The sequence below is a fragment of the Pelobates fuscus genome, chromosome 5, assembly GCF_036172605.1.
Source record: "Pelobates fuscus isolate aPelFus1 chromosome 5, aPelFus1.pri, whole genome shotgun sequence".
In the NCBI taxonomy this organism is placed as follows: Eukaryota; Metazoa; Chordata; class Amphibia; order Anura; family Pelobatidae; genus Pelobates; species Pelobates fuscus.
The window spans coordinates 254,552,857-254,575,784 of record NC_086321.1 but is presented as its reverse complement, the minus strand read 5'-3'; the positions used below and the strand labels follow the sequence as shown (position 1 = coordinate 254,575,784).

General features: G+C 40.4%; 1 protein-coding gene across 3 annotated transcripts in view; it reads left to right on the top strand.

Moving 5' to 3' along the window:
• Nucleotides 1-22,928, top strand: part of DENND4C (DENN domain containing 4C) — a 100,671-nt gene that overhangs the window by 24,960 nt on the left and 52,783 nt on the right. For all 3 annotated transcript variants that reach the window (XM_063455233.1, XM_063455234.1, XM_063455232.1), the window contains exon 2: nt 2,227-2,547. In XM_063455233.1, coding sequence (XP_063311303.1) covers nt 2,243-2,547 — 305 coding nt within the window. In that variant the 5' untranslated portion in view covers nt 2,227-2,242. The remainder of the gene's footprint in view (nt 1-2,226; nt 2,548-22,928) is intronic.

Genomic DNA, 22,928 nt, shown 5'->3' with positions numbered 1-22,928 from the left:
GCACTTTTATAAATAACTGCCAAAAAGCCTACCTGGCTAATGGAAGTGTCAGATGTGCTTCTCCACCCAGGCACAATGTCCCTATGAGCGTGCATGCACATCCATAGACCTTATTTTATCCCTGTACTGCGACTCAATGAAAAGTCTATAAATTAGAAAGCCGCACGAGCGGTCAAGCTCGTGGCTCAGTCTAAGAGGATTCTAAATGACAAGTCTCTGGTCATTTCCCTGGCACAGACTAGAAGTCTGTTCTGAGGAAAAAAGGAGAACTTGCAAAGGCTGTAGCGAAGAGAAGATGCAGAAAAAATGCATGCATGTTTTCACTGGGGATATGTCTACTAAAAAGTGATTAAAAAAAAAAAAAAATATATATATATATATATATATATATATATATATATGTGTGTATTTTTGCCAGTGGAATGTTCCTTTAATGAAATATTTTACTATCTTAATTTAGTCTGAAGACCCAAGTAACACATCCCTGTCTGTCCAAAGTTTAACTAATGCTAGTTAAAACTCTGGTTCAGTCAATCAAGGACATGTTATATAGTACAATGAATACTCTTGAATGTGCCAGGCCACTTTTAATATCGGTGTAACCAGGGTAGTGGCAGGCCATGCCCTATTATTATTAGTTTGGCTAAAACGCAGACTTGTTTTAAAATGTGCTTTTCTGATATTTGTCGGCTTGGACTGACGTTAACAACAAGGTCTTAACCCTCTCCATGGTAACATTTCCTGGCTAATAAAGGCAATAGTTAATTCATATTTTAATTTATTGTGTATAAACTAATTATGCTATGTCATTACCGAGTATCATGGAAGTTCATTGTTGTAGCTATCAGCTAGTTAAGAATTATATTTAAATGGAAAAAAATATATATAAAAAAAAGAACACATTACTCTGAAGATTCTTTTTAATAACTGTTTTCACTTGTGATCGGGCATATAATTTCTTAGTATGGGAATTTCCACAATTCATCTTTAATGTTTGTTGTAATGCTGCATGTTGAAGGCACTAATTATGTAGCTTTTTGTGCAGTTTCCGGCCCCCAATCTCTTCACGTACCTGCCCTGTTGCTCCAGCTTAGCTCTGCAATGTCTTAGAGATCCATTCTTCAACAGCCTGAATAATGCAGCTTTTTGTCCTGCAGTAACCTCTGCTATTCATCTACTGGAGAAGGGACTGCACTGCCAAGCTTATAGAAATGGGAAAATATGCAGACAGTTGTCACCACATTAAAGCCTGTTAGATTTATTTCATACTGTCTCCATATAGAAACTAATCATTCCTGATGCTCCAAGGCACAGACTGAACTTTTACATATTTCTTTTAAATCACTGTATATCATTGATCCCCTGCTTAAAAGCTACAGTGTTTTATTGTAAAGAATACAATTGTTTAAACTGCGTTCGTACACATTTGTGAGAATGGTTACTAGCTTTAAGTGATGTGGTATATATTTGAAATTTTTTATTGTATGCATACATTTAGTAACAGACAAAGATATTGGGAGAAAATATTGTATATATGATATACTCTTAAAGGAGCACTATAGGGTCAGGAACACAAACATGTATTCCTGACACTATAGGGTTAAAACCACAATCTAGCCCCCCTGACTCAATCATGCCTCCCTAAATATAGTAACATCTTACTTGTATTCAAGTCTGGAGTTGGTTGCTTTGTCCCGGTTTCCTTCGACCTGCCTGCTGACATCATCAGAAGTGGTGGCTTCCCCATAGGATTGGCTGAGACTGACAAGGAGGCAGAGCCAGCACAATTCAAACACCGCCTTGGACAATCAGCATCTCCTCATAGAGATTAATTGAATCAATGCATCTCTATGAGGAAAGTTCAGTGTCTGCATGCAGAGGGTGGAGACACTGAATGTTTGGATGTATTTTAGGCAGCCATGACCCAGAAAGGATCTCTAACAGCCGTCTGAGGAGTGGCCAGTGAAGTTATCACTAGGCTGTAATGTAAATACTGCGTTTTCTCTGAAAAGACAGTGTTTACAGCAAAAAGCCTGAAGGTAATGATTCTACTCACCATAACAAATTCAATAAGCTGTAGTTGTTCTGGTGACTATAGTGTCCCTTTGATATTTACCAGTTATATAATTTTTTGCTATGTTGAATGTAACAAATGCAGTGTTGTCATAGTTCGCACTAATTTATGGAATTGTTGGTAAATTCACATTTGTATTGTTTGTCTTTTAGGCGGCCTTTTGCAAAAATGATGGAAGACAAAGGACATAGAGTTGCTGACTATTTTGTGGTGGCTGGACTCACTGACACATCTAAACTCTTGGACCATGACATGACTCGAATGGAAAACAAGATCGTCGGCCCCAAGGCTCCTATTACTGACATTGCCATCATCAATAGGACATTAGGGGAGACTGTACCAGAGGGCTATACATGTATTGAGCTCACACAAAGTGGCCTCCAAGCGAATCTCAACCACGGAAGCCTTAAGAGTCCGGAGCTGTATATCTGTTATAAACGTGAGAGAGAGAAGGTGCCCTTAATAGACGTTGGGTGAGTCTCATGCACTTTATTTTGATGGTTTGATCAGACTGGCAAGGCCAACAATATGTTATTCAACTAGCAGCTAATTTATGTATAATTTCAGGTTTTTGTGGCTCTACGGATGAAAAGGTGTATTGCTATGTCAATTTCAGTTATTTATTGCATTAGATAAGTGTCAGTCTCCACGCAGTGTGGTCAGAGGGTCATGCTTTAGATCTGATTTGAAGTCTACAGGCCCAGAAAGTCCCCTTCTGATGTTTAAAATATACAGATTGGTGTGCATGTGCCCAATCCCAAAGTTAACCCCTCACAGCAGCTCCCTGCTGCTCATGCAAACCGACTGCTCACTTCCTGTTGCATTTCTGTCCGATATCAGGAAGCTACAGCATGTGGCAGTGGTTATCGCTGACCATAACTGATAGTCTGGTGGCATCTGTCAGCATCCAGCAGATAGAGCCTTTTATCTGTACTTTCTTACAGTCTGTAAGTATATCAGCCTACTGGAAAGCTGACATAGTCATCCGTCCATTGCCTACAAACAGTGACTGTATACAGCAGCTGTATGCAGCAAGTAGAGAGACTCCTCTATCTCCCTAAAAATCAATCTATATATATATATATATATATATATATATATATATATAATACATACAGGGCCGGTGCAAGGATGTTTGCTGCCCCATTCATTCCACCCACTCATGCAGACTTGCATACACTGACCCATACACGTATGCTCACACTGACCCCCCTCCACACGCACACTGACCCATACACACACACACTGACCCATGCAGACACATGCTGACCCACACACACACACACACCAATACATACATCCATACATACACACACACACCCATACATACATCCATACATACACACACACCCATACATACATACATCCATACATACACACACACCCATACATACATACATCCATACATACACACACACCCATACATACATACATACATACACACACACAGTCCCATCCATACACACAGACCCAAGCAGACTGACATACACAAACATACTGACTGAAACATATTGACACACATTCTATGAAACACACTGTGCATTCTCTCCTACCTTCATTGAACTTTGCTCTTCATTCCTGTCTTCTTAATTGCGCCCTGACCAATTTTTTTCTGTTGTTCTCCCGCCCCCTTGTCACCACGTACAGGGCAATTTATAAAATAACAAACATAAAAAGTAAACAACAAGCAAAAACTAATTTCAGGGAGGTGGCTGCAAACCCCCACGCCCTCCCCACATGCCGCCCTCCCTCCCCAAACGCAGACCCCACTCGGGACCCCACACACAGTCACACACAACATATTTCAACTATTAACACACTAACACTGGCACACATGTTGTCACAAAGATACACACACATTGGCATATACACATCTTGACACACAGATACGTGCACTTGCACTTACACCCACTGGCAAACACAGATGCCCACACTAGCACAAACACACAAATACACTGACTAAGGTACACACTGGCACATACACACCTTTGCACATACACACAGATACACTCTGAAACGCAGATGCCCACACTGACTCATACACACAATTACACACCCTGGCACATAACACACAGATACAAACTGACACACAGATACAAAATGGCACATATTCAGTGTGACACAAACACACGATGCCCAAACTGGCGCACATACACACAGTTACACACTGGCACATACACACTCACACACAGATACACACAATCTGACATACATTGCAGCCCCCTCTTAGCTTACATTTTGGGATCTGGTCTGAGGCTCACTCCAGCCTCTCCATGCTGCCTGTGGTAGTGCTGTCTTCTCCTCCTCCCTCCCGCATGGCTGTCTTTTTAGCTGGGAGAAAATTACCTTCCTATCCATGTGCAGAATCTGCAGGGGCCCAGTCAGGCTCTTAAAGGGCCAGGGCACCTGACCTGTTCAGAAATAACACCCATTGGGTGAGTAATCAGTAGGTGGGGTGCAGGGGCAGTAATTGAGGGCATTTTAACATGTGTAATATCCTGGAACTCAAACACACACAATCTGACATACATTGTATGTTAGATTGTGTGTGTGTGTGATTTACGGGATATTGCACATGGTATGCGGGTGTCATGGAGCCGCATTAAATATGCGGGCGTCTACCTGAACTAATGAGAAACTTAGGATGTCTGAAGTAAAGAGCAATTAGAAGCAAAGCAGGGCACGGTAAAAATTTGATTAGCCTTTGAGGTCCACTCCACTGACCATGTAATGTGCATGTGATTGACACTCAAATGTTTAACCCCTTAAGGACACATGACATGTGTGACATGTCATGATTCCCTTTTATTCCAGAAGTTTGGTCCTTAAGGGGTTAAAGGAATACTCCAAGCAGGTACTTCCATTAGCTGATTGGATGAGTGTCAGCGAGAAAAATGTTTGTTAAATAGTTTCAAAAACAGAACTGAAAATGCAGACATTCAGTGCCATTTAAACACAAGAATGCAGCATTTTATATTTTTAATTCTATTGCCTGAGAACACACCAAAGGCTTCTTTTTAATGTTATTAAATGTTAAAGGACCACTATAGTGCCAGGAAAACATACTCGTTTTCCTGGCACTATAGTGCCCTGAGGGTGCCCCCACCCTCAGAGTCCCCCTCCCACCGGGCTCTGGAGAGAGGAAGGGGTTAAAATCTTACCTTTCTCCAGCGCCGGGTGGGGAGCTTTCCTCCTCCTCTCCTCCTTCCTAGCGACGTCATCGGCTGAATGCGCATTGCTTTCCTATGGACGCTGGCGTCTTCTCACTGTGATTTTCACAGTGAGAAGCACGCAAGCGCCTCTAGCGGCTGTCTGTGAGGCAGCCTCTAGAGGCTGGATTAACCCTCAGTGTAAACATAGCAGTTTCTCTGAAACTGCTATGTTTATAAAAAAAAAAAAAAAGGGTTAACCCTAGCTGGACCAGGCACCCAGACCACTTCATTAAGCTGAAGTGGTCTGGGTGCCTATAGTGGTCCTTTAATAACTTCATATTGCTTGCTAGCCTTCATTCCCTGTCCTTCTCTGGCTGCTTTTGTTGCAGCCTATTCAGCCAAGCTTATTTCCTGCACTCGGTCACACACTGGGGACTTGGGTTCAACACTACACACAACTGGAGGTCAGCGCATTATTTTTATTATGGCGTTTACTGCATTGTTCTGACCCAACACTTCTTTTGGAAATGGCCATCTTGGTCAAATCTATTATTTTTGTTTACTTAACCTGCTTGTTAAGCTGCATTGTACTCTTCCCTTCCAGTTCATTTCTAGCAGTGTCCGTATGCGCTCTACTGGGAATAGATGTTTCAGAGTAAAACCTGTCAAGGTGGAAGGGCTGAGCATCCCAACTGATGGGGACATGTGTCCATGATATCCATGTCTCCTCTCTACTAGGAGTGTTATTGTTCTCCCTTATTTTTAAGCACATGAAGCATTAAACAGATTAACTGTTATTACCTGCTACAGGCAAGGCTATGAGAAATAAATATACTGTATTAAGAACAATTGAAGAGGAATTCTAGAGAACTAGCTCTCCATTGTCTAATATCTGTTGAGTGTTGGGAGATACAAAGAGGTCTCTGTAATGAGCAGCTGATAGCTCGATCTTTGGATTGCAGGCTTTGATTTGTTCAGTCTTGAAGGCTTAAGTGGTGCTTGGAAGAATTGCATTCCTCCAGGCAGATGTAATACGGTGCGATTTGTCTTGATTTCTCCAAACTAAACTCTTTGCAATTACAGTGAAACATGGGGGGAACTATACATTCAGGCAAGAGAAACAACATAAGCCTACAGTTATATATTTTTATCGTCAGGTGTTACAAAACTTGTATGAATGAAAGGTGCGCTGGTTAAGAGAGAGGGGGAAATAAAAATAAAGAAACTGGGAAATGGATGTGTCAATAAGTGGGAAATCAAAAAATTCTTGTAAAACTAGGCTTTATGTCTTAATATCCAAAACAAAAACTCTGTTTGGCACAGTCCGAAACCATATAAAAGGAATAGAAGAAAGGGATATGAATAAACCCTCTAACAAATTATTCCACTAGTGCCAGAAGTGTCTCCTAAAACTTAATACACAAGGATAAATTGAATAACAAATTATTCACCACTAGGGGCTGAAGTCTCGGAAGGAAAAAACCTGTAATCTATAAAAACCCATTCGTATAAAGAAAATAAATAAATGTAGACCCCGTTCCCTATGGAATCAATATTAAATGCGCCCTACGAGGGTATAGTCCACAATTATCCACTTAGAAGTATCTGTGATAATCCTTCTAAAAGCAGTGGCAGATAGCAGTTGATGTCTTTTTTCAATTGTCGGTAAATATGCAAATACAAAAAATCAGGGGAGAAAGAGAAAAAAATTGTTTAGAGGGTAATACCGTAAAAAATAAATATATATATATTTTTTTTTCTGAAATCACTAAATTACAAATAAGTTTTATTGTGATATTTTTTTTGTTTATTTTAAAACAGACTAGCCTACGCTAACCATATTGAAGAACACTTAACGTAAAAAAAAATATTTATATAGCGTTATAGTGTTCCTTTAGCAATTTTTTGATTTACTGTGAGCTTTTATTCATTATAATTGTTATCATTATTTCCAGGCATCAAAACATGCAGAACCAATACTTAAACATAATATCCATTAACATTTTGAGAAATAAGTCAGAAATATGAACTGAGCTGTGATCTAATTGATGGGCTTTCCAAAAATAAGTCTGTTGATGATCTATAATCAAGCTATTATGGAGCCAAGCAATATTGTCACACAATGGACATCAGAATATTTTTTTTTAAGACACGTTCACAGAAACATCTCTTGGTCATACATGAATGGTACAATACATGTCATTGTCCTAGCCAGCACTGTTCACATATCAGTTTGAATGAAAAGGTCATAGTTTATATGTACAGTTGTGCTCAAAAGTTTGCATACCCTTGGAGAATTGGTAATATATGTACCATTTTAAAAGAAAACATGAGTGAGCAGGCAAAACACATTTCTTTTATTTCTTTTGGGATTCATATTGCACTGTAGGTTATAACAATAGCACAATCATAAAACAAAGCATGGCAACAAAGAAAAAACCGAAATAAACCCAGTTCAAAAGTCTGCATACCATTAGTTCTTAATACTGTGTATTGTCCCCTTAGCATCAATGACAGCATTCAGTATTTTGTAATAGTGGTATATGAGGCCCCTAATTCATGCTAGAGCTGACCATTCGGCATGGCAAAATGCCTCCAGGTCATGCAAAGCTTTTGGTTGTCTTGCATGAGAACCCCATGTTTGAGTTCTCCCCAGAGTGGCTAGATGAAATTAAGGTCAGGAGACTTTGATGGCCACTCCAGAACCTTCACATTTTCCTGCTGTAACCACTGGATAGTCAACTTGGCCTTGTGCTTTGAGTCATTGTCATGCTGGAAAGTCCAGAAGCGTCCCATGCGCAGCCTTCCATGCTGCATTCATCTTGCCATCAATTTTCACAAGATTTCCCGTGCCTTTAGAGCTCACATTCTCCCCCCCCCCCCCCCCCCCCCAAACATCAGTGAGCCACCACAGTGCTTTACAGCGGGGATGGTATTCTTATCACTATAAGCCTTGTTGATCCGGCTCCAAACATAGCACTTATGGTTGTGACCATAAAGCTCTATTTTGGTTTTGTCACTCCACATTACAGTGTGCCAGAAGCTGTGAGGCATGTCAAGATGGTATTGGGCATATTGTAACCAGGCTTTTTTGTGACATTGGCACAGTAAAGGCTTCTTTCTAGCAGCTCGACCATGCAGCTAATTTTTGTTCAAGTATTGTGCTCCTTGAAACAACCACACCATCTTTTCCAAAGCAGTTTGTATTTCTCCTGAGGTTACCTGTGTTGTTTTTTTGGTTTTTTTTTTTTAATCCCGTACAATTCTTCTGGCAGTTATGGCTGAAATCTTTCTACCGGACCTTGGCTTGGTATCAAGAGATCAAATTTTCCACTTCTTAACCCCTTAACGCCGTTACGGCGTTCTATGCCGTTGCGGCTTTAAAGGGCTTTAAAGCCTTTGCGGCGGCATAGAACGCCGTAACGGCTTGCAGCCCCAGGAGCAGAGGTGTACTCACCTCCGCCGCGATCCTCTTCTGGGGGGCTGTCTGAGAGCCCAGGCAGCCCCCCTCTGGCAAATGAGGCCCCCGGGGGCCATGTGATCGCTCTCAAAGAGCGATCACATGGCCCCCTTTAGCTGGCTATGGATCTGCCAGCAGGGGGACTGTCTAAAATATTAGACAGTCCCCCTGCTGGTAGGTAGTGTAAAAAAAAAATATTAAAATGTTCTAAAATAAATTAAATGACTTTTTATATATATATAATATGTATATATATTATATATATAATATATATACATATTATATATATGTAACGTCATACGTAATGTATTTTAATATTAGTATATATATTTATATTAAAATACACTTAGAATGACGTTACATATATATAATATGTATATATATTATATATATAATAGATCTACATATATATATTATATATATATATATATACGCATAATTACAATAATAAATAAATAAAATAATTAAATAAATAAATAAAATATTGAAACAAAATATAAAATAAATTATATATTCATATGTAATTTCATTCTAACTGTATTTTGTTATTAATATATATATATATATATATTGGAAACAGAATACACTTAGAATGACATTCTATATATATCTATCTATATATAAAATACAAATAACCGCAAATATATATATAGAGATAAATACATATAATTACATAAAAGATTACATTAGTATACACGTAGAATTTATATACCTATAAATGCATATATATTAAAATTCTACGTGTATATTTAAGTAATTTTTTAACATAATTATGTCATTTGATTAATTAAAATTTGATTGACATGCCTGACAACACAGGGAGAAAGTGCAGAGAATTTAATTTGCAAGCACTATATTAGACTCTGTAACTCTCCAAGACACCATAAAACCTGTACATAGGGGGTACTGTTTTACTCGGGAGACTTCGCTGAACTCAAATATTAGTGTTTAAAACTGGTAAATTGTATTACAACGATGATATTTTAAGTAAAAGTGAAGTTTTTTGCAATTTTTACAAACAAACGGCACTTTTATGGACTATATTATTGTTGTAATATGTTTTACTGTTTTAAAACACTAATATTTGTGTTTAGTGAAATCTCCCGAGAATAACAGTACCCCCCATGTACAGGTTTTATGGTGTTTTGGAAAGTTAGAGAGTCACATATAAGGCTTGCATTTCATTTTTTTGACATTGAAATTTGCCAGATTAGTTATGTTGCCTTTGAGACCGTATGGTAGCCCAGGAATAAGAATTACCCCCATGATGGCATACCATTTGCAAAAGTAGACAACCCAAGGTATTGCAAATGGGGTATGTCCAGTAATTTTTAGTAGCCACTTAGTCACAAACACTGGCCAAATATTAGTTTTTTGCTTTTTTCACACAAAAACAAATATGAATTTTTTAATTCATAATAAATTGTTTCATATACAAATATTTTATATGAAATGAAAGCCCTGTTTCTCCTGAACAAAATGATATATAATAAGTGTGGGTGCATTTAATATGAAAGAGGTGAATTACGGTTGGACAGGCATCTAGCGCAAATTCCAGTTTTTGTTTACGTTTTGTTTTGATCAGAACGTGTACTATTGACTCCGTCCTGAAGGGGTTAATACGTGATTGAACAGTACTGACTGGCATTTTCAAGGCTTTGGATGCATTTTTATACCCTTTCCCAGGGACGGACTGACAGCCATCTGGGCCCCCGGGCAAAATTAGGTCGGGCCCTTTGAAAGCCAATATATATGTATTTAATTAATTTTAAATATAACTTTCATATAATGTTGTGTATTACTTTTGATGCATATGATTATCAATGCATGTTTGCATTGAGCATTTAAAATCATTGTGAATGGTCGTTTCTGTTTATTGTGCCATTATGAATGCATGTGTGTTTGTAGAATATCAATAGGTGTGAATTCAAGGATATATTTGAGTTTAGTTAAAACCTGTGTGTAAATGGAGGGATGAATTATGTCTACTGCAAGAATATTTATGTAGTATCAAAGTACAATTGTATGAGTCAAAGTATGTATTTGTGTAATGCTGATATATGTGAAACCCAGAAAGTATAAAATGCAGGAGCTGTTTGTGTATGAAAACAGGAAGTTTATTAGAATGTAAAACATATCTGTGAATTCAAGGGTTTATTTATAGCAAGCATGTCAAACTAAAAGGCTAGCAAGGGCCAAATAAACAAGGTTTAAGTTTAAGTGGGCCGCTAAAAAACAAAAATGTACATTTTCATAGAAACGTAGGTTTATTTTGAAAATTACACTATTAAAAAAACAAACGGCGATCCCCTCTACTAAATCCCAGCCCCCCCCCTCGTCTACTAAATCTTAGTACCCCCTCGTCTACTAAATCTTAGTACCCCCTCGTCTACTAAATCTTAGTACCCCCTCGTCTACTAAATCTTAGTACCCCCTCGTCTACTAAATCTTAGTACCCCCTCGTCTACTAAATCTTAGTACCCCCTCGTCTACTAAATCTTAGTACCCCCTCGTCTACTAAATCTTAGTACCCCCTCGTCTACTAAATCTTAGTACCCCCTCGTCTACTAAATCCCAGTACCCCCTCGTCTACTAAATCCCAGTCCCCCTTTGTCTACTAAATCCTAGTCCCTCTGTCTACCCCTGCCCCTGTTCTCACTCAATCTCACTGAGACACACTCACTAACAGACATACACAGACACACAGAATCACTCAAACACACAAATGCACTCACAGACACACACATTCACTGACAGACACACACTAACTGACAAACAGGCTCCCTCAGAGACACCCACACTCACAGACACACACAATCACTCAGACACACAGGCTCACTGACAGAGACACACACACATCCATATATACACACACAGACAGCCATATATACAGCAATACACACACACAGACAGACAGCCATATACACATACACACAGACAGCCATGCACACGCACAGACAGGAATACACACCGCCACACACAAACAGGCAGCCATACACCCATACACACATTTCCCCCCAACACTTTTTATTATTATTTTAATTTCAATCCATCCAGCCTCCCTAACTTTGGGAGAGCTGGGTGGATTTCTCACCTGGTGTCTAGTGGGACTTCTGGGCAGGTGTACATTCAGGCAAGCAGGGCGGCAAACAGGCAGCAAGGGAGCATTGATATTGAGCTCTCCCTGCTCAGCTCCCTCGCGCGCCGCAGAGTGATGCCGGGAGCTGGAATGTGACGTCACATTCCGGCTCCCGGCATCACTGCGGGAAGCTGAGCAGGGAGAGCTTACACTCAGCACAACCTCACCGTGGGCTGCAAACATATTAGTTGTGGGCCGCATGCGGCTCCCCAAGTTTGACAGCCATGATTCATAGGGAATTATGGCACGTGGATGCAGGGGTATATTGGTATTCAAATTAGTTGTGTGAATGCAGGAGTATATTTGTATGAAGTGTCAGTGTGCCTAGGAGTGAGTGTACTTGTGTGTAGTGTTTGTGTCTATGTATATGTAGGGATCTCAAATGTATTTGTGTGGAAGAAGCTGTGTGTGTAGATTAAGTGGATTGTTGGTGTGTGAATGTTTGAGTGTATTAATGTTCAGAATGTTCTTGTATTTATTTGAGCAGTCAGTATCAGTGTGTGACTGTAGTACTCTATTTGTGAGGAGTGTCAGTATGTGTGTGAATGCAAAACTATATGCCTGTAGATTATCAGTCTGTAAAAACAAATAAGCAGTGTGTCACCATGTGCATGACTTCAGTGGTGTGTTTGCATGCAATTTCTTTCTTTTGAATACGATTTTATTTTCATTATGTGTCTCTGACTCTCTATCTTCCCTAATGTGTGATCTGTCTCTCCTCTTTTTTTTCTGACACCTTACACTCATCCCAATTGTACACCCACAGACCCATATTTCTCTCCCACCTCACCCTATTTACACCCACCTTTCTCTCTCCCACCTCACCCTATTTTCACCCACAGACCCACATATCTATGTCCTATGCCACCCTATTTACACCCACAGACCCACATATCTATGTCCCACCTCACCCTATTTACACCCACAGACCCACATTTATCTCAACTACCTCACCCTATTTACACCCACAGACCCACATTTATCTCTCCCACCTCACCCTATTTACACCCACAGACCCACATTTATCTCTCCCACCTCACCATATTTACACCCACAGACCCACATTTATCTCTCCTACCTCACCCTATTTACACCCACATTTATCTCTCCCACCTCACCCTATTTACACCCACAGACCCACATATCTATGTCCCACCTCACCCTATTTACACCCACAGACCCACATTTATTTCTCCTACCTCACCCTATTTACACCCACATTTATCTCTCCCACCTCACCCTATTTACACCCACAGACCCACATATCTATGTCCCACCTCACCCTATTTACACCCACAGACCCACATGTATCTCTCCTACCTCACCCTATTTACACCCATATTTATCTCTCCCACCTCACCCTATTTACACCCACAGACCCACATTTATCTCTCCTACCTCACCCTATTTACACCCACATTTATCTCTCCCACCTCACCCTATTCACACCCACAGACCCACATATCTGTCATATGCCACCATACTTACACCCACAGACCCACATATCTATGTCCCACCCCACCATATTTACACCTACAGACCCACATATCTATGTCCTATTTCACCCCAACCCACCTTTTGTGTCTGTATCCTCTTGGCTGGCTGCATGCATTCAGCTCTCCCTCTCTCTGTCTCCCAGGTGCTGCTCCTCTTGTAGCTGTGTTGAGGCTGCTCTGCATGTGTGGAATGAGAGCAGAGGATGTGATGTCACATGCTTTCCCCTCCTCTCGCTCAACACAGAGTGCCTGCACAGCGCTGGGAGAGTGAGGAGCCCTGAGAGGGGGAACACGCGTGCTGCACGCCAGGTGTCACACTGCGGAGGTAGTTAGGAGCTGATATTTTGCGATAGTTGCAGACTCCCCACAGGCAGGGGCCTGCAACTATTGCTGGAATAAAGCACAAAAACTAATGCTGGGCCAGATGGGAGATCCAAGCACCTGTCTATGCATCCGGGCCCCTGACTGCCACGGGCCCTCAGTCAGTGACCGAATTGCCCGAGTGGTCAGTCCGCCCCTGCCCTTTCCCATCTTTACAAAGTCTTCTGCTCCCCATGCCTAGAAATCTAGCCTGCTCAGTGCATCCACGTGAGAGCCACCACACTCATTGACTATTTATACACAGACACTTATTGCAATTTAAAAAGCCACTGGTGTGGGAAATTAACCTTTTATTGACATTTAACCTGTGTGTCACCCTGTGTGTCTGTAATAAGGCCAAACATTCAAGGGTATGTAAACTTTTAATCAGGGCCATTTAGGTGATTTCTGTTATCATTATGATTTAAAAAGGAGCCAAACAACAATGTGATAATAAATGGCTTCATATGATCACTGTCCTTCAATAAAATACATATTAATTTGCATAATCAGTCATATTTTCAAAATCAATGCCAAAATAATACAATTTCTGCCAGGGTATGCAAACGTTAGTGCACAACTGTATATTATTTTGAAGAGCTTACTACAATATCTTCTGATTTTTAAGGCAATTCCTGCATGCTTTTTTGGACTCAACATAAAGTAACACAAGATTCATGATGGACTGTACCTTCTCCCAGAGGAGTGTGTGTGCATCTCACAAGATGGCCAAGTGGCAACATGATGCAAATCCCTGTCTGTATTTACAGACATCCTATAAATATATGACCAAGTCTGTCATTGTGGGCTCTGCTGCACCAGTGAGCGTCTCTGACATTGTTCAATACCTACCATCTGGTGATGGTGCCTTTTCAGACCCAGGGCTGGTATGACGAGATTCCTGGGCTATGTTGCTGTTGCCATGTCGTATTGAGTGGACTTGCCCTAACATCTTACCCAGGATGGAAATAGGATGACAATCCACTTACGTTTGTTGGCCTAATAATTTGCCTTTTTCTTTTCACATGCCTTGTGCTTCCGTACTAGCATTTTACCTGACCTAGTTTTCTTTCTACTATTGTGCTTTATGTCAATTGCGTTTTCCTTATCTTAAAATGAGGAATTGTCTTTTGTACATATTGTGGCAACAAGTATATTATGATGAATGTTTACCTTTATAATACTGACTTTGCAAAAGTGGCTGTGGGACCTCTGTATACCACTCAATGAAAACTGATTGACAGAAAAAAAGTAACACAAAATTTAAGGTACACAAAACATGGTGTGTGTATGTGTTGACATTCATTGAAAAGTGTTTTTCATTCATTCTGAGACAGTGGAAGTTTATGTAGTGTTGCGTCATGCTGCTCTATGTTGTTATGGCAGCTATTGAACCTAGTAGCTACAAAAAGCAGCATTGTATCTCTTTCATGTGTATGAGACTGAGTGGCATATTCTGCAAATTAATGCTGTTACAAACTTTCTGAAAGTCTGAAACTTTTGTAGTATGTTTTTGTTGTATTCTGTTGATAAGAAAGTGTAGTAAGTAGTCCTATGTGTTTAATTGGGAGATTAACATAAAACTGTGTTATAATAATTGTCCATGCTAACAATAAATTGAGGAAGAGTGGTTTCCTTTCTATAAGCACTAGATTTCCTGAACATCCGCTACTCATTTTTTAATTTATTTTTAAATGTTAAAATTCCTGTCTATCTATCTATCTATCTGTCTATCTGTCTATCTGTCTATCTATCTGTCTATCATACCTATACATGTTTATTATCTACATGGGCATACAGTAGAGTTCTGACAAGGAAGCTCCAGACATGGATAAACCGACAAGATTTGGGACCACTGGCTGACTACGTGCATACTGCTTTCATAATACTCTCTCTTTATCTATTTTTCAAACGTTGCACATCCTAAGCTTCACTTCTTCACAACATACAGTCCCCCCCCCCCCCCCCCCTTTTATTACCTCCTCGTTTCATCGAGATCTGGCAGCATAATTTTTGGGCATCTTCTTTCTCTCCTATTTTAATCACCCCTAAGGTTGCAGTGACCTTGCTAACCCTCCCTCCCTTCTCATATTTTCCACAGTTTTGTCTTTTTTTCCTTAGACCTCAGTCAAAATTACTTGGTTCTCATATTTAATTATTTTCCAACACATGGTTTTCAACGGAACATCTCTGTTTTGTAGATCTACATCCAATTAAAATTATGCATGTATTTAATTATATTTTTTTTTCATTGCAAAAAAAAACCCAAAAACCCACACACACACTTTCAAGTCTCTTGTTTGAATCCTTTAAAAGCCTTCCCCTTATAACCTCGCCCAGACTTTCTGTGGCTTTCCAATCACAGACTTCCCAAAGCAGTTTAATGAGACATATATATTTGCAAGACAGGTGCAATTGACTCCATAGAACTATACAACCAGGAAGTAACAGGATTGGTTGTCTGACAGTCAGCGGTGTAACAAGACAAATTAATGAAAGTGCCAATATCTATTGAAATCTGCATTAAAAAAAAAAAAAGTACACCCATGTCACATATAAAGTACTACAGGAGGTTTAAGTGCTTTACTGCTCTGGAGTTTTTCCTTATACGTGGCTCCTATGAGATCCGTAATGTATTGTTATTTTGCCTTGGATACTTTGTTCTGCTATTAGATGTTATCTTTGTGGCTTCTTGATTTACTTTCTTCCCTTTTTGTCTTCCCATTTTATATGATTTATGAAAATCTAAATAATCTATATTTTAACCTTCTACACAAGCTAGATTGATTTGCCAACTACTATGCAGGTGAAGCACTGTTTTTTTCAATACAATGTCGGTATCTAAAGCCTCGTGGCATAACCTCAAGCAGGACACTAAATCCACACTCAAATAAAATTCATGTTTTTTTTTTTTTTGCTTTGGTTTTTATGTTAGCATGGGCAGGATTTATAAATGGGAGGCCTGGGCTTATTATCATCTATATTTATGGAAGGCTTGGGCTTTTTTAAATGACAGAGCTAAATGTATTCATGATTTAGCATTGTACTAGGATTGTATTGTTTAAACATTTTTGGTCATACCCGAGAGCAAGAGAAAGTACGCTTTAGATCACCTGTTAAAACACACACAAAAAAAGCTTTCTTACACAGATAGAAAGTGTATTGGTAAACCGATTTTGCTTTTAGCTTTACTGTTCCCTTTATAAGTTGTACTTGTAAGACACTTGCTAAAGTATTCACTACATGTGACCTTCCAGTACTGTTTTGGCGGTCAGCGAAAACAGGTTGCACTTGTTGGCATGTCACTCACAAACTTGGACTTGGATGTTTCAGTTGTATCAGTGTGATCTATGACCTGAGGTTTTTAAATGTGAAAGATAAGGATGTACGTGAGTCATTCTATTTTCTGTTGTAATAAACAGAGCAGAGAAAAATAAAGCCTTACTTCCTGTGGGAAAATTAAAATGGGTTGCCCTTTTGTACACATTGATGTTTGCATAGGAATGTTTTACTCTGATTTTCAGATCATGGCTTCCTCTCTCACAAGGCTGCGAGGCAATGCTTGCTGATGATAGTGACAAAATGTTTCCAGTTTATAAAACACAATCCAAGATCTATCCTGTCTTCTGAAGCACTCAATTAGTTTTGTCAAATATAAACCTAGCAATCGGTATATTAATTGGTTACCAATGTATTCTTCTTTCAATATTATGTACATCCAAAAGGATTTTACTCACCTTTTTCCAGCCCTGAGACTTTCGGTACTGCTGACCTCCACCTCCAGCAAGTGCTGTCAACAAGGAGGCATTGCTTCCTCGTTCAATCCAATGTCCTCATAGGGGAGCCTTGGGGACCAAATGCACACGTGCTGTGAGCTCTGCTTCTCATAGGTCAGTATTAAATGCTTATGCTTTCCTTTGAGCTGCAGTTTTGACCAGTCGGTCCAGCAGAAGCACTTCTAGCGGCTGTCAGTATGACAGCCACTAGAAGGGTGTTTAACCCTTAAAGGTAAACATTGTGGTTTCTGCAAAACTACTAAATTTTACTTTGAAGGGTTTAAACTGCATGGCCACTGCACCCACACCACCTAATTGAGAGGAAAGCCCCTCACTAACCAAAAAGAGGCTCCACCAATCAGGAGACTTTCATTGTGATCAATAGAGTTTAATTTTACCTGTGAACACCTGTCCGGCAGAGGCCTTTGGGATTAGACATTCAGCCTCCCACAATAGTTGCATTCATTATATCTAATTATTAGATAATAGAAAATAAGCTGATAGCAGCAATACTGCACCTGTGCACAGAGTTTCTGCAGTTCACTGTTGATGCATTGGAAAGTACATCTCATTTCAGTAGGGGACGTATCTCTGTCTGGCTAGGTATCTATATTTAAATCTAACTACTGGATAAAAAAGGGAGAAAAAAGGGTTAGCGCTTTAAAACAGAACAAGGCAGCAACTTTAAAAGGGAATCCCTTAGAACACAATGAAATAAAATAAAATATAAAAGCTGCGCCAAATAAAACCAATAAAAAATGAGTCCGTAAATAAAATAAAAATAGTCCAAATAAAAGAGAAAGTCCAAATGAAAATAAATAAAGTCTTAGCTGAATGGATCTTCTTTAGATAGTCTATACCAGGGGTAGGCAACCTACGGCACTAGTGCCATGCACGGCACTCAAGGTGTCTTTGCACGGCACTCAAGGCTGCTAGAGCCAAACAGGATCTGGCCTATCAGGAGTCCCAGTAAAACTTCAGATATCTGCTAATCCGAAAAGGTGGTGAAGGACAATCCTCAATTTATGCAATGCAGCACGTAGAGGTAGTGATCTCAGATCACTTCCTCCCAGCACCTGTGAATAGGAATCCACACTGTAATAGAGCAGCTCGCAGTTGCTGTTGCAGCTCCTGTCCTTGACATGTACCTGGCCGGCCTAGTCCCCACTGGAAGGCACCCACACTGCTAGATATACACAGAAATGCAGAATAACCCTCCCATGATACAAATAATACGGACAGCCCAGACACAAACATACACACAATCCGCACAAATGAAACACCACTAACAATCCACATGCATACACACAACCCCACATGCAATACCTCAAACAGCCCCCACACACTACCAAACACACACACTGTGACATATCCATCCACACACACACACACACACACACACACACACACACACAATTCCACAAGCAGCCCCCATACACAGCCCACATTCATATGTATCATACACAATACCATAAACTACTCATGAACATATACAAAATAATAGCTCATATACGCAGGGCCGTCTTTAATGCAGGGCAAACTGGCCAGCTGCACCGTGAGCCCTGCTGGCCTCAACAATTTCTAACCCTCTGGCCGGTAGTCCGCACACTAAGGAGGCCCACCGGGTGGCCCATGCACAAAGGACCACCTGGTGGGCTTCTGTCAGCAGGGGCCCGGTCGCACGCTAAGGCGCTTTAACAGCGGGAGTGGGCCCCTTGCTTTTCGGCAGCGGCTGGGAGGAAGTGACGGCCACGCACCACTTCCTCCCACAAAGAGAGGAGCGCGCGGGAAAGAAGAGTAGGCAGATTGGAGGGGGGCTGGCCGCGAGCGCTAGACCCCAACTCCCAACACCTTTCAGCCACCAGTAGGAAAGGTAGGAAACTGGAGGGTTGGTTTTAAAGTGTATGTCTGTGTCAGTATATCTGTCAGTGTGTGTGAGTGTCATGTTTGTGTGTCAGTATATCTGTGTGTGTGTGTCTGTGTGTCAGTATGTGTCAATATGTCTTTGTGTGTGTCAGTATGTGTATCAGTATGTCTGTGTGTATCAGTATATCTGTGTGTGTGTCAGTATGTTTGTATGTCAGCATGTCTGTATGTGTGTCAGTATATCTGTGTGTGTGCGCGTCAGTATGTCTGTGTGTGTATCTGTGTGTGTGTGCGCGCATTTCAGTGTGTATATATCTGTGTGTGTGTGTATATGTGCATACATCTCAACATTCACACACTAACACTACACACAAATACACCCCTGCATTCAAATTTCAACACTATGTACAAACACATGTCTGTGTTACACACCAAAATTATATGTAAATACACCCCTGCATTAAAAAAACAACACTACACAAATACATGCTTGCAATCACGCCAACACCACAAACAAACATATCCAATACAAAAACCTGTTTACATTCAAACACACAAAAACTGCTTAGTGCTAAATACAGACCTGCAAACATGGGTAAATGGTAGAGCCCCAGCTGTCAATGCATTCTGGAGTTGCACGACAGATGGGGATCTACCTTTTAATCACCCGTGCAACAGGGAGACCCCCAAAAACTCTTGCACCTCTCTACTTTAGGTCCGCCACTGCGTTGAGGTGGAGGACGTGATTGCATGCCTGGGGAGGGGGGACAGGGTCCAGGGGGCCCCAAGCAAATGCTTTGCCCAGGGTCCAGTCACTATTAAAGACGGCCCTGCATATATGCACAAATACAACGACACAAAGCAATTACAGAAAAAATAACACAAGCAGAATACGGCAGCATACACACCTCGATTAAAAAAAAAAAATAGGACCGGCACGCTGCGGGACATCACAATCCTATATCGGCACAGTGCTGCTAAAAGGTTGCCTACCCCTGGTCTATACAATGATGAGTTGGGAACAGTGTCCTCGTTGTCCTTCCTCAGGTAAATCCAATGATATGAAAAGATAAAACAAATAACCAAAATAGTGTAATATGTTCACTAGAGTGTAACAGATAAAGAAAAAATAGTATAGCACCCACATTTAATAGAGCTATAACTAGCTCTAGTGTGGAGAGCGTACAGCGGTTTAGATCCCCGCTTGTAGGATATAATGCAGCTTTCTTTTCTTCAGGGGTAAAATGGCACTCAAAGAGAATAAAAAGACACAACCAATAGTGTTCTCTGTATAAAAATTATGAGGAAATAAAATAAATAAACTAAATGGTACTCACAAGAATGGAGCAGGCTGACTGCTCCTTGATGATAGCGTAGGTGGAATAATCCCCACCAAGGATTGCTTGGAGTCCAGAGGTAGAAGATGCCAGGTAAAAGAGTGTATATAAAGATTATTGGCACAAGCGAAAAATATGGAATATTGATAAAGCCATTATAGGCGAAACGCGTTTATGGACATTTATATTGTGTATTTTATATATTAAAGATTCTTTTGGTCATTTTTTCGCTTGTGCCAATAATCTTTATATACACTCTACTTTTACTTGGCATCTTCTACCTCTGGACTCCAAGCAATCCTTGGTGGGGATTATTCCACATACACCTATCATCAAGGAGCAGTCTGCCTGCTCCATTCTTGTGAGTACCATTTCATTTAACTACTGGATACCTGTTTTTATTCATTTCAAAAAAACTAAACCAATTCGGTAAAGAAACAACAAAACAGCTGTTTAAAGTTGACACAAAAATGTATGTTATGGACTAAACGGGGTCAGGAAGAAAAATTTGGAACACCACTTTTGCAAGCCTGTATATTAGCAGTACTCTGTAATATACCATTGATTTATACTTCTAGTCTGTTCTAAAAGTGGAAATTAAAAAAAATTGATTTCTCCATAGTGATTTCACTCCACACTTGCCTCCACTATTTTTGCCCTTTAAAAATAACCTCAATTGATCTTTGACTTAATGAAAATCTGAAACTTTCTTATGCATAACAGCTGTCACGCAAAATGGAACATTTTAGCAGTCTTGTGTAATTTAATTTATAGTTTGGCTTTCCCTTTCAGAATTCGTTTCAGTCTATGTATTTGTCTTTCTAATAGTATTTTCCCCATGTGTTTTGCTTATGATCTGTGTTACATATTATAGTCTGTAGTTTTTAATGGTGTAAGTGTACATTTGTTATCAGTTGGAAATCCACATGTACTGTTCATTTGGCACCGCTTTTGCTGGCCAGCTAATTTGCACCTCAGCATTTCCATGCTAATTTTATGATCGTGCAGATATTCTTTTTTAACCTCCAGAGCATTTGACAGGAGAAACGGAAAAGCAAGCAGTGGAAGGAATGTGATTTTTGTCAGTTCGCTATACATTAGCACCAAAAAAAACCTGAAATGAATCACCACTAGTGGACGCGCCCATTACATATATTCTGTCCATTTTCCATTTGTTTTCCTTTCCTACGTTAATTTTGCAGCCAGTGTAAGGATTATGTTAAAAATAAAACCTACATAATGTATATTTATCAGAGCTGTGCAGAGGTAGTAACCTTAAAGGAAACCTATCATGATAGGTTCACTTTAACTGCAATTGCCCCTATAGGCATTTAGTGTTTTGTTTTTCCCTAGAGAAAAATATGTTCACTGTAAAATGTTTGTAAAGTTAAAAAAGTTCTAACTGGAGAAGTCGAATCCTTTAACATAGTAAAGATTTAGCAACTGACATCACAATTCACAATTGTGATATATATATATTTTTTTAATTCTTTATTTTGGTTTGTGCATCAGATAACAGTGTTCATGCAGAGCCACGACAGCAACTGCAGGCATTTTCATAGTGTTACAGATATGTGGCAGTGTAAACTGCACATTTTTTTTGATAATGACATGAAAGGTACAAACACGTGTAGTTAGGATGTACATACATGCTTGGATAGGCATTAGAATTACATAGGTGGGTATACACAAGCTCAATCCTCCGTTTCAAGCTCCCCACTGGGAACTGGGCTGTGTGTCAGGTTGGTCTGAGGCCTTGTGTTGTGTTCCTCCTTCGGGTTCAAAGTTGCGCTGGTGTCTCAAGCTGCCACGCTGCTCCTCCTCAGCTTGTGCGAGGTAAGTGTTTCTTCGTTGGTGCCCTTGTTGGTGCGGTCATTGTTCCGCCTGTGTGGGAGCAAGAGAGGAGGGTGCGTCCGGCGGCCCTCACTTCGTGGGCGCCGCGTGGTCTCCGCCATTTTGGGAGCGGTCTCTCGCTGGTTTTGCGGCACTTGTCTGGGTCACAGGGTGGGGACTGGGATCACCCCCGCCGGTCCATAGCCTTGCGTTTCAGCTATACCGCTGGTGGGCAGGATAGCTGGGCGGCGGCCGTCCACCCCACTCACCGCCCGGGCGGTCTCCATCACGGTCAGCTGGGATCGCCCCCAGAGGGACTAGAACCGCGTGGCAAGCCTCACCTCGGGACCAGGGTTGCCTCACGAACTGGGGTACAAGTTTCTGGCTGTTAATAAGCGTTTTGCCGATCGATAGGGCCATAAACTCTAGCTTTTT